The 15,120-nt window shown below is 38.9% G+C and overlaps 1 protein-coding gene across 2 annotated transcripts in view; it reads left to right on the top strand.

Moving 5' to 3' along the window:
• Positions 1-3,655: 3,655 nt before the first annotated feature.
• Positions 3,656-15,120, top strand: part of LOC309868234 (uncharacterized protein) — a 50,322-nt gene continuing 38,857 nt past the window's right edge. Inside the window, exon 1 of one of the 2 annotated variants that reach the window (XM_082737816.1) lies at positions 3,656-3,758. In XM_082737816.1, coding sequence (XP_082593942.1) covers positions 3,687-3,758 — 72 coding nt within the window. In that variant the 5' untranslated portion in view covers positions 3,656-3,686. Of the gene's footprint in view, positions 3,759-9,394; positions 9,505-15,120 lie in introns of those variants that run through there. The other variant, XR_014313591.1, reaches the window with a different exon arrangement.

Here is a 15,120-nt window from a genome sequence, read left to right as displayed (position 1 = left end):
CTTTAGAATTTTTGTCTGCAGATGGAGATTTCCTTTATTCCTTATTATATCCATGAATCTATTCTGTTAAAATATCTGTGTTTCCAGGGAGTGTGCCTACGACCACGTGCATGTGGTTGGTCCGCCATCTTGATCCACACTTCCCTAGGGGGATGCTTACAAAATCATTTGCATGTGGCCAATTGGTTATCCTTCATAAAGCAAACAAAGTACAGCTGTGGGTTGATTAATAACCGTGGGTTGGTCAGATAACCATTCAGTCCACTGGAAATCTTTCAGTAGTAAAAATACCGTCACTTTGATACATAATAATTAATTTGTAGGCCTTATATTGAAGAAAGGAATGTTTATATCATAAAGTACTAATTCAGTGTCTCTCAAAGTGTTTCTCCCCAAATTGGTGTTTGTTTGTACTCTGGGTACTTGGCTTACCTTGGGAACAATTTCTTTAAAAACAGATTTTCTTTTTAATTAGTCATTTTTTGGACAGTACAAAATTTCCTAAATGTGATATTTAAATAACACTGATGCCTAGGAATTATAAGCAGAAGTTTGTTTACTGCATTTCTTATTCTTTTCCTTCATTTTGGATGGGGAATGAGGGTGGAAGATTCTTCTGTTTCTTTAAAATGAAATTGTCCTTTAAAGGAAGCTGTTACAGTACCATAGCAACATACTTTATTTTGTATTCAGCTCACCTTTAGGGGTGACTGCCTGTCCAGCGGGAAAACCCTGGAAGCTTATCTGATGACAAGCCTGATAAATTTCACTGCAAAATGAAGACCACTTCCATGCTTCCTATGGAATATAGGACCAAGTCACCATCACCTCAAAGTCATGGCAGAATCTATAGACTTATGTTTGAAAATGAAGAGGGATGAATAAAACATACTTGTTTCAATGGTGGGTTTCTGGTCTCTCATCCTCAAAAGCTTGTTGCTCATCCTATTAAAATGCTACAGAAAGTGTGCCATACGAAATAAGCATCCAGAGGTTCTAAGCAAAACATCATGTCTTGAAGTTAGGAAGGTTAAATGGTCTCTATAAATTAAAGCTGTTCTGTTATAGAGTTGCTAGAGATGCCACAAAGGAGAACACCTTCTTAATTCTTGATGTTTATTTTATTGACTCATTTTATTTGGAAGGGCCGGTCATATTATTGCCTCTGCTGCAGATGAGACTGAGTAAATATTCATGCTGGAAATTAATTCTTGAATAGCTCTGTAACATATACTTAAAAACAATAGTGGGTATCCTTTATCTTTTAGTTCTAGGCACTATCACTTTCTTATTAGTGACTTAGAAATACCATATTTCTAGCACTTTCCTCTGAAGAGGAGAAGTTATCATATAACTCAGTCCTCTTTGGCCTACTCTATAAACTAATAAAGTTTAGAGGGAGAATAAATTGGACTCTTGCTAAAAATGGGGTTTTAGGATTCTTTAAGAGGAAACATCAGTTTTGTGTATGGCTTTTCAGTCTGCTTAGTCTTTGGTTATGGATTCTGCGTTTATTACTGAATGGTTAATATACTTAGAACTGGGCATTCCAGTGAGTAAGTGGGACTGTAAGAGTCTCTGGACAAACGTTCCTGCTGGGCCAGAAATGCTATCACAATTTTCGTAAGGAAAAATTATCTCAGTGTTTGTCTTTATTCTAATTTAAATCACACGGTGATTTGCTAAAGCTTCAAAAATGCAATTTAATCCTGTTCAGTTTCCAAAGAGGGGTGAACACACAATGAAATGAATTAGTGAGGCCAGTCATAATCAAACACTGTAGAAAGCCAGGAAAACCCACCATATGCCAAGGGTTTTGTAAACAGATATTCTGTCTGGGAAAAAAATTGACATACTGTGTGTGTGTGTATGTGTGTGTGTGTGTGTGTGTGTGTGTGTATACTGGTGGAGGTAAGATATCTCTTAAGGAGCATTACCCCTTTCAGGAAATTTGTTCTTATGACTTAAGAGCCACACCAAAATTGTCACTGTATTTTCTGAGTAGTTAAATTCTTCTGGGAGATGAGGACAAAATTTGGTCACTAAGAAGGAAGTCTCTTCTCGTCTCATATCTTGGCTAAAGATGGAGCCCTCATTCTCTCTAAAGGTAATTTGTTCATCTGATAGAATGCCATTGAATCAGCAACAGTCACAGAGTATTTTCTAAACTCAAGTTAAGAAATGCTGCTTTGAAGAGGCAGCAGTACAGCATTTTGAGTAAGACAGTATGGCCCTGTAGGCTGGCTTGGCTACTAATTACTTATATGGCCTTGGGCAAGTGACTTAACTTCATTGAGCTGTGGTTTTTTTCGTCTGTAAAATGGGGATAATAACCATAGGATGTTTATGTTTGGTTTAAGGAAGGTAAATAACTGAAGTGCTTAGCACATATTTACATTGTCAATATTCAGTAAACATTAAAAGTTATTATTAATATTACTACTGTTATTACTATAGCAGTCAAAAATACCCCAGCTTTTCTTCATGTAACAAATTGTTATTGTGCATTTACTGTGTGTCAAGCCTTACTAAATACTGGGGATTAAGAATCTGCATCTCTGTTGGTTATAGACAGTGCTTTCTGCTTTCTGACCTTAATTCTTTAAAGACAAAACTTGGCAGGGAATCATTCACTTAAACAGATCAACCCATTACCACATTAAAAAAAAATTTAATACTAATATATTTTAGTGATACTTAATGAACAACTATAGCAACAACAAATAAAGAAATTCAAAGGGTCTCTGGGTGGCTTAGTTGATTAACTGTCTGCCTTTGGGTTACGTCATGATCCAGGAGTCCTGGGGTTGAACCCCACATCTGGCTCCCTGCTCAGGAGTCTGCTTCTCCCTCTACCTCTCCCACCTCCCCATCCCCAACTTGTGCACACTCTCACACTCTTTCTCTCTCGCTTACTCTCTGAAATAAATAAAATCTTAAAAGAAAAATCCAAGCACATTTAAATGGACTTCGGTCTCAAATAAAATATTGGTAGTGGGGTTGCAATCAGGATTATAGAAGAAATGGGCTGAGTATTACATGCCCCTGCAATGCTCTCACATGGATTATTATTTTTCTTTTTGCTCCCCTCCCCCTTTTTAAGTCTGATACATGCTAAGATTTTCACATTCATAGCTACCACCTGCTAAAATGTGGTTTTGCCTTTGTACAAGCATGGCATCCCCATGCCAGTTATGTTTGCTTGTGTACCTCTGGCAGCGGGAGGGAGAATCCCATCAGGCTGCATGCAGGGTGTGAGCTGTCTGTCTCCTACTCTGGGTCTCCCCAGTGAGTGCACTTTAAGGTCTCCCTTCCTGGAGAATGTGCTCTGCAGCAGGGTGGACTGTAGGCCAGGGACTTGTCTGGGCTTCCCATTAATCTCTGAAGGTGGGAGGGTAATCCCTTCACAAATATGGGGATGGGGGCTGCTCTGAGACTGGCAAATAATAAACAATGAGAGTTTTTTGGTTTTGTTTTTTTTTTTTTTATCCTGGATTCCTCCAGCCCTCCTCTCTGTGGTCCTCAGCAATAATTTAGGCCTTGTCTTCCTCTCTGAAGGATTTAAATGGAATGACCTTAATTCTTGCTTTGTTTGCACTCTTATCTTTTAAGGAGCTGCAGTGAAGACCAAGACAAACAGTAGATTAACAGTGGTACCTTTTATAAAGCTGATTAGGTCCTAAAATATGCTGAAAGGAAAACAAAACCAAAAAGGGGAAAAAAAAGTGGAATCAGGGCTAAGACAGAAGCCTTTGTCGGTGAGTTTGAAACAGCTCCTTTCCTTTCAGTCGTTACAGATATTGACCTTCCAGTAAAATATTTCTTTTGTGTGTGAAGGTTTTGCCAGGATAGCATTTATAGTATTAAGCAGGTACCTAGTAAGTGTTTCTAAACAAATATTACTTTACTGCCTAATTTTTGGTTTAAGGGGAGAGTTGTACTGAGGATGAATTCAGAAAACATTTGATTATGGCTCATGTGCTGCTCCTTGTAACAGGGGCTATCAAGTGGCTAACCCTGTCAAAACCAGAATTCCAGAGATGCTGTTCCATGTGGAGTCATTAAGAGAAGCACAGGCTCCTTGAATCTCTTTTAGCTCCTGTGGATTTGAAGGAATTTACAAAGAAACTTCCAGGACGCCTCAGCTATATCCAAATGAAAGCCAGAGCACTATCATGTGGCAGAGCTGAAAGTGTGTCTCTGGAAAGAAAAAATGTATCTTACAGCTCCACAGAAAATATTTCTAGAATCAGCTTCTGTTTCCTTGAAGGGATGCTACTGAAATTGTTCAATTTAATTTAAAGTTAAATAAAAATGTGAAAGGCTAGGGTACATTAATAAGATGATCCATCTGCTTAGAATAATAGGATAATTCACATCTTCATTGTCAGAGCAGAAAGCCTCCGATAAGGTCAATCATTAAACTCAATAGTTTCATTCTTTGATGCCATCTCACTTAGATTCTCAGTGCCACTTGTCTGTCCTTCTTTTCCACTATGCACCTGTATTGCAAATTTAGTTCCATTAGGTAGATGCTTGCACCATTATGAAGCCTGATTCCATCATGTTTAAAGTGCCAAGCCATTTAAATACGGTGCAGTCTTTGGTCATATTTAATCCAAACATTTACACACATCCAGCTCCTTCTTATCTTTTTAAATAGGATGCAGGGCTTATTTTTAAATTACATCCTCATTCATGCTTTATAAATCATCAAGAAAAATCGTCCATGGGATTTAAATTCTGGTCCACACGTGCTGCTTCCAATTCCTGGCATGGCCATTAAATCCTAGCCCCAGTGTAATTCCCGGCATGACACTCGGTGTTGAGGCAGAAAAGATAAAATAGAAACAGCCATTTTTTTCCTCCGCTCGTAGGAATTATACCACACTGAAGTGTGCTGTAGCTTTTGCTTTCTTCTCTATACCTAATTTAAAGAGCATTTTTAAATAAGGGACGTCAGTGGAAGGTTAATGATGCTTGAAATGAAGCAAATACTTACCCAAAACTGTGAAGTGTGCGTGATTTCTTTCACCATGTGAAGTCTGTTAGAGTTGCATCTATGTGGGGAGGGTTCTGTTGATGTAGTAAGTCTTACCATGGCTTGGGTACTAGGACTAATCCCAGTATATCCCAGCAGTTCTGAATAATCCATGGTTCCCCAAACCCTTGGGATTATCTTTCCCACAGATTCCCTCTGTTGTCAGTTCCTAGTGTCAGTATGCCCGAAAGATATAAGTGCTCTAGCTTTCTTTCTTCCATTGCTATATGTAGATACTAGTGCAGTAAGAAATCTGTCTTGTCAACAGATTGGAAGAGCAGTTCAGCCAAACTACTTTGTACTTAGACAAGCAGACAACTTGGTCTCCACCTAACTTAACCTCATTGTGTACTTAAAAAAAAAAAAAAAAAAAATTCCTCACGCTGCATGAGGGCTGCTGGGGGCGTCTGTGTGCTAGAGCTCCCCAAATGATCAGAACCGTGCAGTTGTCCTGGGCGCACTTCTTTGTAAGGCTGCCATTGTTCCCACTCACCTAGAGAGCTTGTAGGTAGCCTAAGAGGTTTGTGTGCGTGTGCGTTTTAACAAATTTTCAAAAGTTGCCATGGGGAGAGAATAGAAAGAAAGCCCTTCAAAAAGAAAATTATTTTCAAAGCATCATCACCAGAAAAACACCCCTACAATGGATATCTTTGAAGGTCGACTGCAATCTGAACTAATTGGGGAGGGAGGGGGAGAGCTTTCAGATTTGCTCACCTTTTGTAAGGGGTCTCAGAGAAGTGATTGGTAGCCAAACGCTTCCTGCAATGAGTGGTTTGGGCACTTTCTAAGCAAAAAGAAAGGCTCCTCCAGTTTCTTCTTTCTCGTGTCACTGAGAGAGGTCACCACCTTCCCTCTTTTACTTGCCACTTCTTATTATTGGGTAGGTTCTGCTCCAAAAGTCATCTTTTGTTGCAAGGACATTAATCTTCTCCCCAGTGTTGAAATGCTCGGTAAGAAGGAGGGGTGGAAGCAAGAAAACTGATCTCAAAAGCCTCAAGATCACAGCCGAAGAGTGTTATTTTTAGACCTTTACTGAAAATCAACTTCAATCTGTGTGAATGTACTACATTAAACCAATAACAGACAACAAGCTTATGAATATTTGGCACAGTGATGAAATCGGCTGCAGCCCTTCTGCTGTGGGAAGGAAGAGAAACACAATCTAGGAAGTGCTGGTACTCCTCCTTGGAGTGTGTCTGTTGTGATTGCTAGCTGGTTTCCACAGATCCTTGCTGAATATTATGCCATTAAACAGTATGAAAGAAAATCAAAATATATGTTTACAGAGTACTAAATAGTAAGTGCCCTTTCAAATGCCTTTAATGGCTAGGCTTTAAAGTCATCGTGGAGTACCCTCAGAAAGGGAGAGCTGCGTGTTTCACAGATTTCTGTGGCTGTAAACCACTATGAGATGCTGGATGAAAGCAGGCTGAGATGTATGAACACCCCACACTCTGTACCCTTAAAGGCATATTCGGAAAGAGAAAACAGCTCTCTGCCATACATATTCTTCAATTGTAGTTTTATTTTTTTTTTAAGATTTTATTTATTTATTTGAGAGAGAGATAGTAAGAGAGAACATAAGTGAGGAGAAGGTCAAAGAGAGAAGCAGACTCCCTGTGCAGCTGGGAGCCCTATGCGGGACTCGATCCTGGGACTCCGGGATCATGACCTGAGCCGAAGGCAGTCGTCCAACCAACTGAGCCACCCAGGCGTCCCTTCAATTGTAGTTTTAACTGAGAAATTGGTGATGTCTCAGCTGTATTTTCTCAGGACTTGAGTGTCAATCAATGTCTGCTTCATTGGAATAATGGATATTTTTCCTGGGACAGGTAAAGAAGGGATATATGTTTGGATGGTGAGTTGGAGTGAGCAGTGACTAAATACAGCAAAATACTTGCAGTGTGAAAATACATTTATCATTAAGAGCATTTAAGAGTAAATACGGTCCTTGTAGTATACTCTTGATTGTGTTTGTATTGTTATGTTAGATGGACTAGTACTCCATGTATGACAGACGCACAGGTCAAGGTACCTGAATAGGAAGTCTAGAAATAGACCAAAAACATAGACTTTAGCATCTGGTAAAGGGAGTATATCAAGTCAGTGAGGAGAAAAGATGGATTATTCCAGAACTGGAGATAGGGTAAGTGGATAGCCATCTGGAAAAATCTAGAGTTGTATCTATATCTTATACCCTCCACAAAGATAAAGCTTAAATATTAATATTAAATATTTTAAAAAGGAAAACATTGAAAAAAGAAACCATACAAGTACTACAAAAATGCATGGGAAGGTTTCTTCATAGCCTTAGAGTGGAGATGGAGAAAATGGACAGAACCACAAAAGGTGTGTATGACTTCATGATCATCAGAATTTCTTTATGGAGAATACCCTCATATGCAAAGTTAAAAGACACATGACAAGTTGGGGAAAATATTTGCCCACTCATAACACAACAAATTTCCAAAAACGTGAAGCGCTCCTAGAAATCAGTAAGAAAAATATCAGCACCCTAAAAGAAATATGGGCAAAGTATCTAAAGAGAGAATTAACAGGAAAAGAAACACAACAGGCTCTAAAATATATGAAAAGATATTTGACCTCACTCATAGCAGAAATTTCAATTAAAACTGTAGAATGGTACTATTTTTTAATCTGTTGGATTGGCAGAATTTCAGAAATTTAATATTAACCTTTGTTGGCAAGGTATGTGAATACAAGTATTTTTGTACACTGTTGAGGGAGTGTAGATTGGAACTATTACAGAGTGTCATTTGACAATTTTCATCACATTTATAAATGCAAATATATTCTTTAATCTAGGAATTTCACTTCTGGAAAATTCTAACTTATACCTATGTTTGTACACATAAAAATAACAAATATACAAGGTTACTTGTTATAAAAAACAAAATATTGAGAACAACCTAAATATCCATTCATAGAGGTTGCTTAAATAAATTTTAGTACAGCTTTACAGTGAAATACTATGCTGTTGTAAAAAGAAAAGAAAAGGAGAAGGGGGAAGATCCTTGTGTTCTGATATGGAAAGACCATCTAATATACTGTTAAGTGAAAAGTGTAGAACGCTGAATAGCATAATACCACTATGGAAGAGGTAGAATAAGAATTCATATTAGTGTTTTCTAATATTTGCATAAAGAAGTTTTGGAAGACTACACAAGAATCTAACAACAATGTTTGTATGTAGAGGATTAAGAGAGAACTAGATAGATTTCAGGGGGTGAGAGGGAAACTTGTCAGAGTAAACTATTTCATCTCATTTAATTTTTAAATCACATTTTACTAAATGTTATCTACTTAAAAATTTGTACATTAAAATAAATGAAATAGTTAAATAAAAATTAAACCATTCTAAAATCAAGTAAACAAACAAATGAAAAAGTTTGTAGTGACAGAAATTATACCAATACTGATGAAAGTAATTGCTGATTAAGGCAAGTATAGGTCTACCAAGACAATGATAAAAGAAGATTAGGAGCAGTTTTTCATAGGAACTATTATTATTTTGGTCCCTATCTATGTAATATCCCTTCATTTATCATTTACCTATGACCTGTATCTTCCTTTTCTGGTTACAAAATGTGGAAAATTGAAAATTAAATTGAAGAATGATTATATTTATTTTGGTTGGCTTCAAAAACCTGTTACCTTATGAATAAAAAGTTTTTTTATAGTGAGCTCTAATCTTTAAAAAATCACTTCCACATTCTCCAAGTAGAAATTAACTGTAGTGCTCTTAACCACCAAAAGAAAATTTGCCCAACTCTTAATTCTGCTTCAGTCCTAACTTCCAACTTGGTATCTCTGGGTTAAACAGAACATAAGGTTAAAGTCACAGAGCCTTGAGAATCAAAGAGTTGACGCTACAATTGTAGAGTTAAAAACTATATTTACTCCAAATTGCAAAATGGTAGGTATTGTATGTGATGTTTAAGTTGCGGCAATTGTTCTAGTAATAAATGTAATATTCAGCAGCATTTTTCATAGATTACTCAGTTCGTCATTAGTGCCATTTGCCTCTTTATAATAATGTGCACTTTCCTTTAGAAAGAGCTTGGTTATTTCTTTGGTTGGGCCTATTTGCTCCTTTTTTATGTGAGATTTTTCAATACTATGAAATGATGCAGAGCAAAAAAGGTCCATCCACTTCACTCTCGTGTTGCCTCCTGCGCTACCTAAACCACAACAGAACAATGACAGACAACAGAGCCTTTCTCCTCTCTAACAATTCAATCACCATGACAACCAGCAGAAGAACGTTGGGCCAGAAAAAAGCATTGAGCTTGAGGGACTAGACTAATCAAAAAATGGAATAACATGGCAACAATTACCCTGATGAGTGAGAGGGAAGCTGCGGATGCATTCAGACACCTATGGCACTGCAGACTCCACGCACTCAGCATTTTGTGTTTAGTGTCTTGTGTTTTTGAGAGCAGGTAAATAGACAAGATCGAATTGTGTAACAGAATGTCAGTGCTCTAGTTAAATAGAAAATTCCTTTCCTTTGGCTGTGCTACTTCAAGCGCATTGAAGAGGGTTTAGGGGAGATGAGGTTTTGAAGTGAAATGTGTAATAGATACAATATGAGTGCCACAAGGCAACGTTATTTAGTTTTAAAAAAGTAAACTTGGGGATGTTCCCCCCATACACACACACCCCCCTTTTTTTTTCAAATATGTAGGCACAAGTAAAGGGAGAATGGTGTTAGGTTAGTGGCTCACACGGTCTTAAATCCACCTTCATGTCAGGAACATACATGATTCACCCTTCTTAACATGTTTCTGGGCTGTATCGATTCCTTTTGACAAAATCAAGCACTGTGATTTCAGCAGTGTCCATTCTGATGTCTGGAGAAGGATGCTTAAAGGGCATGACAATTTTGTGGGTCAGAAAGAGGAATATAGGGGTATAGCTACACGTTCTACTCATCTCCTGCCTCCATAGCTGCCTTGGTTTACTTCCAACACAATTCTCGCCATCCCAGAGGAGATGAACATATTGTATATGTCTCTTTCTTTTAAATGGCATTTATATTGGCATTTACTTCTTGGTTGTAGATAAGAGTGGTTGGATGGTAAATAAATTTTCCAACGCTGATCTCGGCCTCAATTTTTTTGATTAAATTTTTCCCACAATTTTTGTACTTTTCTAGGTGCTGTGCTTAATCAATTTGGTGGATTTTTAAAAAGATTTTATTTATTTATTTGACAGAGAGGTAGAGAGCACAAGTAGTCAGAGCAGCAGGCAGAGGAAGAGGGGAAAGCAGGTTCCCCGCCAAGAGAGAGCCCAGCTCAGGGCTCGATTCCAGGACCCCTATGATCATGACCTGAGCCGAAGGCAGACGCTTAACTGACTGAGCCACCCAGGCTTCCCATGGATGTTTTTAATGAATCACATTATCTGGTTTTGATTTATCAATGACACATTTTTCTTCCCTCGCCAAGCAGAAAAAATGTAATTAGGAATATTTCATTAAGTCATAAACAGGAACTGATATCCTTCTTTAAAAAAAAAAAAGTGTAAAAGGTATGAAATACTGTCATTTTCACAGGGAAACTGGAGGTAAGAGGAATGAGACCTAAGTTTTCATAGTCTTAACTTAAACTATTTGTGTTGTGTGGGGTCATAAAGGCTCCAGTCTGCAACTTAGAACTAGTTCTGTCTCTGCAGACTTCCTAGACTTCATCTCATGCCAGATCTCATGCTAGACTTCCTAGACTACAGCATCTCCAGTTACCTGTTCTAGAATGTAATGCATTTCCCTAATCTGATTATCTTGACTTCTGTGACTCAATAGACCTATCTAAAATGGGTTGCTTTTTTAGTCTATGCTGTTTTTTTAAAAATGGCTGGCAGGGAAGGAGAAGAGGCAGCTTTATGAGTTTACTTTGAGCCTAAAGGAAATGTGTATTAATGATGAGAACTTTTCTATATGAATGAGTGGGTTATTCTCTTCATTTTGGTCTTGGTTAGACCAATAATTTCCTCATAGAGATCGCTCATTGGGAAGATGATTTTAGATTATTTGGCCTGGGTTAATTTTCTTGTTGCGCAGGTAAGAAGAATAGCACAGTCAGAATAAAGATAGCCACTTTTTTTTTTTTTTTTTTTAAGATTTTATTTATTTATTTGACAGAGAGAGAAATCACAAGTAGGCGGAGAGTCAGGCAGAGAGAGAGAGAGAAGCAGGCTCCTGCTGAGCAAAGAGCCCGATGCGGGGCTCGATCCCAGGACACTATGATCATGACCTGAGCCGAAGGCAGCGGCTTAATCCACTGAGCCACCCAGGCGCCCCAAAGATAGCCACTTTTAAAATGTTTCTTTACTCATAGTTCATCTACTTCTCAAAAAGAGATTGAGGCAAGTTATACAAGAAATGGAATTCTAACAAAACAGAGACTCTTTAGTAGAAGCTAAAGGGCAGCAAACAAACATGAAGTGATAGCTGAAGAGAAATTGGTATCAAGGAATCCTAGCCCCAGAAGAGTACATCTTCCAGCTCTGAGCTTTCTAGCAGCCAGGCAAAAAGAGAAACTCTTATGAGTTACAGAGCCCTCCTTGGCTTATCATAAAAATCACGTTAGTTCTTTAAGAGAAACAGCCTTTTACCATCTCTGAACTCCTCCAGCTGGAATTTGTCCTGGGAAGCAGTGTGTGAGAGGCAGCCAGTGAATTTTCACAAGAAGTTGGCTTTCAGCAGCACCCCTGGAGGAGGATTTGTTGTCCTGACTTTGGCTGATGTGCATCCTGAGCCAGGAGCAAAGTAGAGTCATTTTTTCCCTCTCTGTGATCCGGGGAGGAAGGGAAAGGGAAAAAGAACGTCATAAAGAGGGGTCCAAATCCCCTGAAAGCGAGTTATAACTGCTTGTTTGGAAACCAAAGAGTAGAGGAGGACTTGAATTTGACCAAAGTGTTTTTGTTTTTGTTTTTTAATCAAAGAGCTTCTTACTTCAAAGGTGAGGCAGCTGGTAACCGGATATTTGGAAGGGGCTCATCAGCTGCAGTGGGCCTCCTCCCAGAAAAAGGCCAGTTGAGCTACTGCCAGATCTCATGCCACATTCGAATGAAAAATGAGGGTTTTTTATGAGATTATTGTGAAAAGGTGAGAAAACAACTAAATGGGCTTTGTAGGAGATAAACAGTGATATCTTGAGTAGACCACACTTTACAAAAGCCAGATCTTATTTTAGACAACATAAGCACAATCATTCTTTCTACACAGTCCCTGATATTTTACTGTGCTGCACAGAAAATCTGCTTATCAGTTTTAACACCCTTCTCTGAGTTGCCAGATAAAAGGCCACAGCAATCGGAAGAAATTTATCTTTAAAATGTTTCTATTATACTTGGTGACAATGCCGTTTCCACTCAGGACTTCTCTAGTATGTATTTTTTTTCTTCCTATGGATGAAGCAGGAATCAAAAGGGACTTTTGCTCTGCCTCAGGAGAACAATACAGGCATGCAAACACGGATCCCGGGGTTGCATTACGCTCTGAAAGTGCTTCAGGGAGCTGGTGGTGCTGTGCATGTGCATCGAGGCAAGAGACTAGATGTTCTCGGAAATGCTTTGCAGTACAAATTTGTGTGGGGGTCCCAAATGGAGTTCATTCCTGTCTAATTCTCCCTCTTTTTATTTCCCTTCAGTGGCCTTTTACATCCTGGAGTATGTCTTAAGATGAGGCATCTGTTGAGGTTTCAGACTGAGGGAAAAAGCAGCCCCCTGTTTCAGTTTACCCTCCTGCACGCTGTGTTTTTCACTGCAGGATTGTGAGGCTGACACTTACGGGGCATCTACGCTGTGCAGATACCAGCTGCGTCATTTCACTCACCTCATTGCTAATTCTCACTGCAGCCCTATAGAACCAGAGTCTTGTGCCTGAATTCTTGTATTAACCTGCCATTCACTCAACACAGTTTTGGAGAACCCATGCCACAGGCCAGAAGACCTAGTTGTAGATGTTGAGGACCCAGTGATAAATAAGATACGGCTCCCTGCAAAGAAATGGAAAAACTAACCAGCAAAAAAATTAAGGGACCTTACTAAGGAAAGTATAAAATCAGAGTATGAAACCATTTGTAGAATTCTGAAGCTCATGCTGGTTCCTCTCCCCACACCACCGCTTCTGTTTACTAGCTCCTGTCTTCTGTGACATTCTGAGGTTAAGAGCACTGATTTGGGGCTCAAGGCAAAGTTTGCCACATATAACTGGATGATCTTAAAATTTATTTTGATCTTAAATAAAATTATTTAACCTCTCTGACTGATTTTTATCTGTAAAATAAGAATGCTAACACCTACCCCATAACTTAAATGAGATTGTGTATATAAAGCTTAGCACTGGCATGCCTGGGTGGCTCAGTGGGTTAAAACCTCTGCCTTTGGCTCAGGTCATGATCCCAGAGTCCTGGGATGGAGCCCCAAATCAGGCTCTCTGCTCAGCAGGGAGCCTGCTTGCCTCTCTCTCTCTCTCTCTCTCTCTCTCCCTCCTTGTGATCACTGTCTGTCAAATAAAATCTTTAAAAAAAAAAAAAAAAAAGCTGAGCACATAAAATGCTCAGTAAATGTAAAATACGATCATCCTCATCTTCATTATGGCTTTCCCTTACACCATGGGACCTCTGGGCCTGTTTGCTTTCACCCAGAATTAAAGTCTCATCCCTTTCTTTCCTGGCCAGCTTTGCCTTATAGCCTGTCACAGTTTTTGCTCAGGTGTAAGTGACACTTGCCATGATTTTGCTGGTTCGCACTAGGGGTCTACAGGAACAAAGATGGAGAATATCTGTGTGACCTTATATATTACCAAGAAGAGAGGCCCCAAGGGAAGAACTATGAAGACTTGAGTTTTAGCATCTTTGATTCTTGAGACTCACACAGGAGTGAATTACTGCCCTCTGCCCATATGTTTGCCTTTCTCTTCCAACTGGGGAACACATTAAGGAAATGACATGGTCTTATTCATCTTTGTCTTCCTAGTGTCTGTCATGGTGCTTAGATATAGTAAGCGCTTATTAAATATTGTGGAGTAAATGAAAACTGACTTTAAAAATAAAATTTATTTGTTGCTTTAAGTCGGGTACATTTCTGCATTTCAGAAGTACCAGAAAAACATACCAAAATGTTATATGAAATGCTGGTTTTCTCCATGTGCTGGGATTTGGAAGTGATATTTTTTCTTTGTGCTTTTAGAATTTGGTAGATTAATAACATTACCAGCAACTGGTGTTATCGAGAAAAGGTAACACTTGTGAGATGTTTGGACTTGACTTGTAGAGATGGAAGAGCATGGTATTTCTAGACCAAAGAGTGACATGAGAGCTGGAGCTTCCAGAAATTCAGGGTGGTGGTGGAATGCAGAATTGTCCTTGTGCTCTCACCAAATACTGAGCAGGCCATGGTTTATATGGTTTTGGAGTTCAACTTTGTCACTCTTTTATGGAGCTTTTGCCTCTTTGAAGCCACTATTGCCTTCAGCCTTCCAGTAAGGGACCAGAGTGACCAATCCCATTGGATAGGAGTCAGAAAGTTTATGCTTTTGACCCAAGTTTAAGGTCCTACACTTTGCTCTCCTCTAACCTAATCTTCTTCTATACCATAGCTCAGAGCAGTGACTTATACCCCCTTCCCACAGTGCAAATGCTTACTGATAGGAGCAATTGACAGGAGCCAGGATGCCTAATTATATTTAGTTTACAAGTAGTGTCATTTCTTAATGGCTTGAGAAAGTTTCATTCTTTCTCCTTTCCTCTGCTGCAACTAATTCTCATAACTGGTTGTTTTCAGCAGTGATCTACATGCTCTTACCTCTTCTTCACAATTAGTGGGACATGAAGGTGTCTTTTGTAGACTCTGAACTCTTCTGCTTCCAAACTGGGCTCTGGTATGGCTGTAAAAGTTATGAGTCACTGAGGAACAAGTTCAAGTCAAGCATTTGCTGCTATGGCCTCACAGATTATCTTGAAAAATGCATAATGAATCATCATGCTGTTGTCTGGGTCCGCACAGGTGATAACTGTGTCTTTTGTACAGGTGCAGTGGCAGGCTGGTAGATT

This window comes from Mustela nivalis (genome assembly GCF_964662115.1).
Source record: "Mustela nivalis genome assembly, chromosome: 6".
Lineage (NCBI taxonomy): Eukaryota > Metazoa > Chordata > Mammalia > Carnivora > Mustelidae > Mustela > Mustela nivalis.
This window is presented reverse-complemented; position numbering and strand designations above follow the sequence as displayed.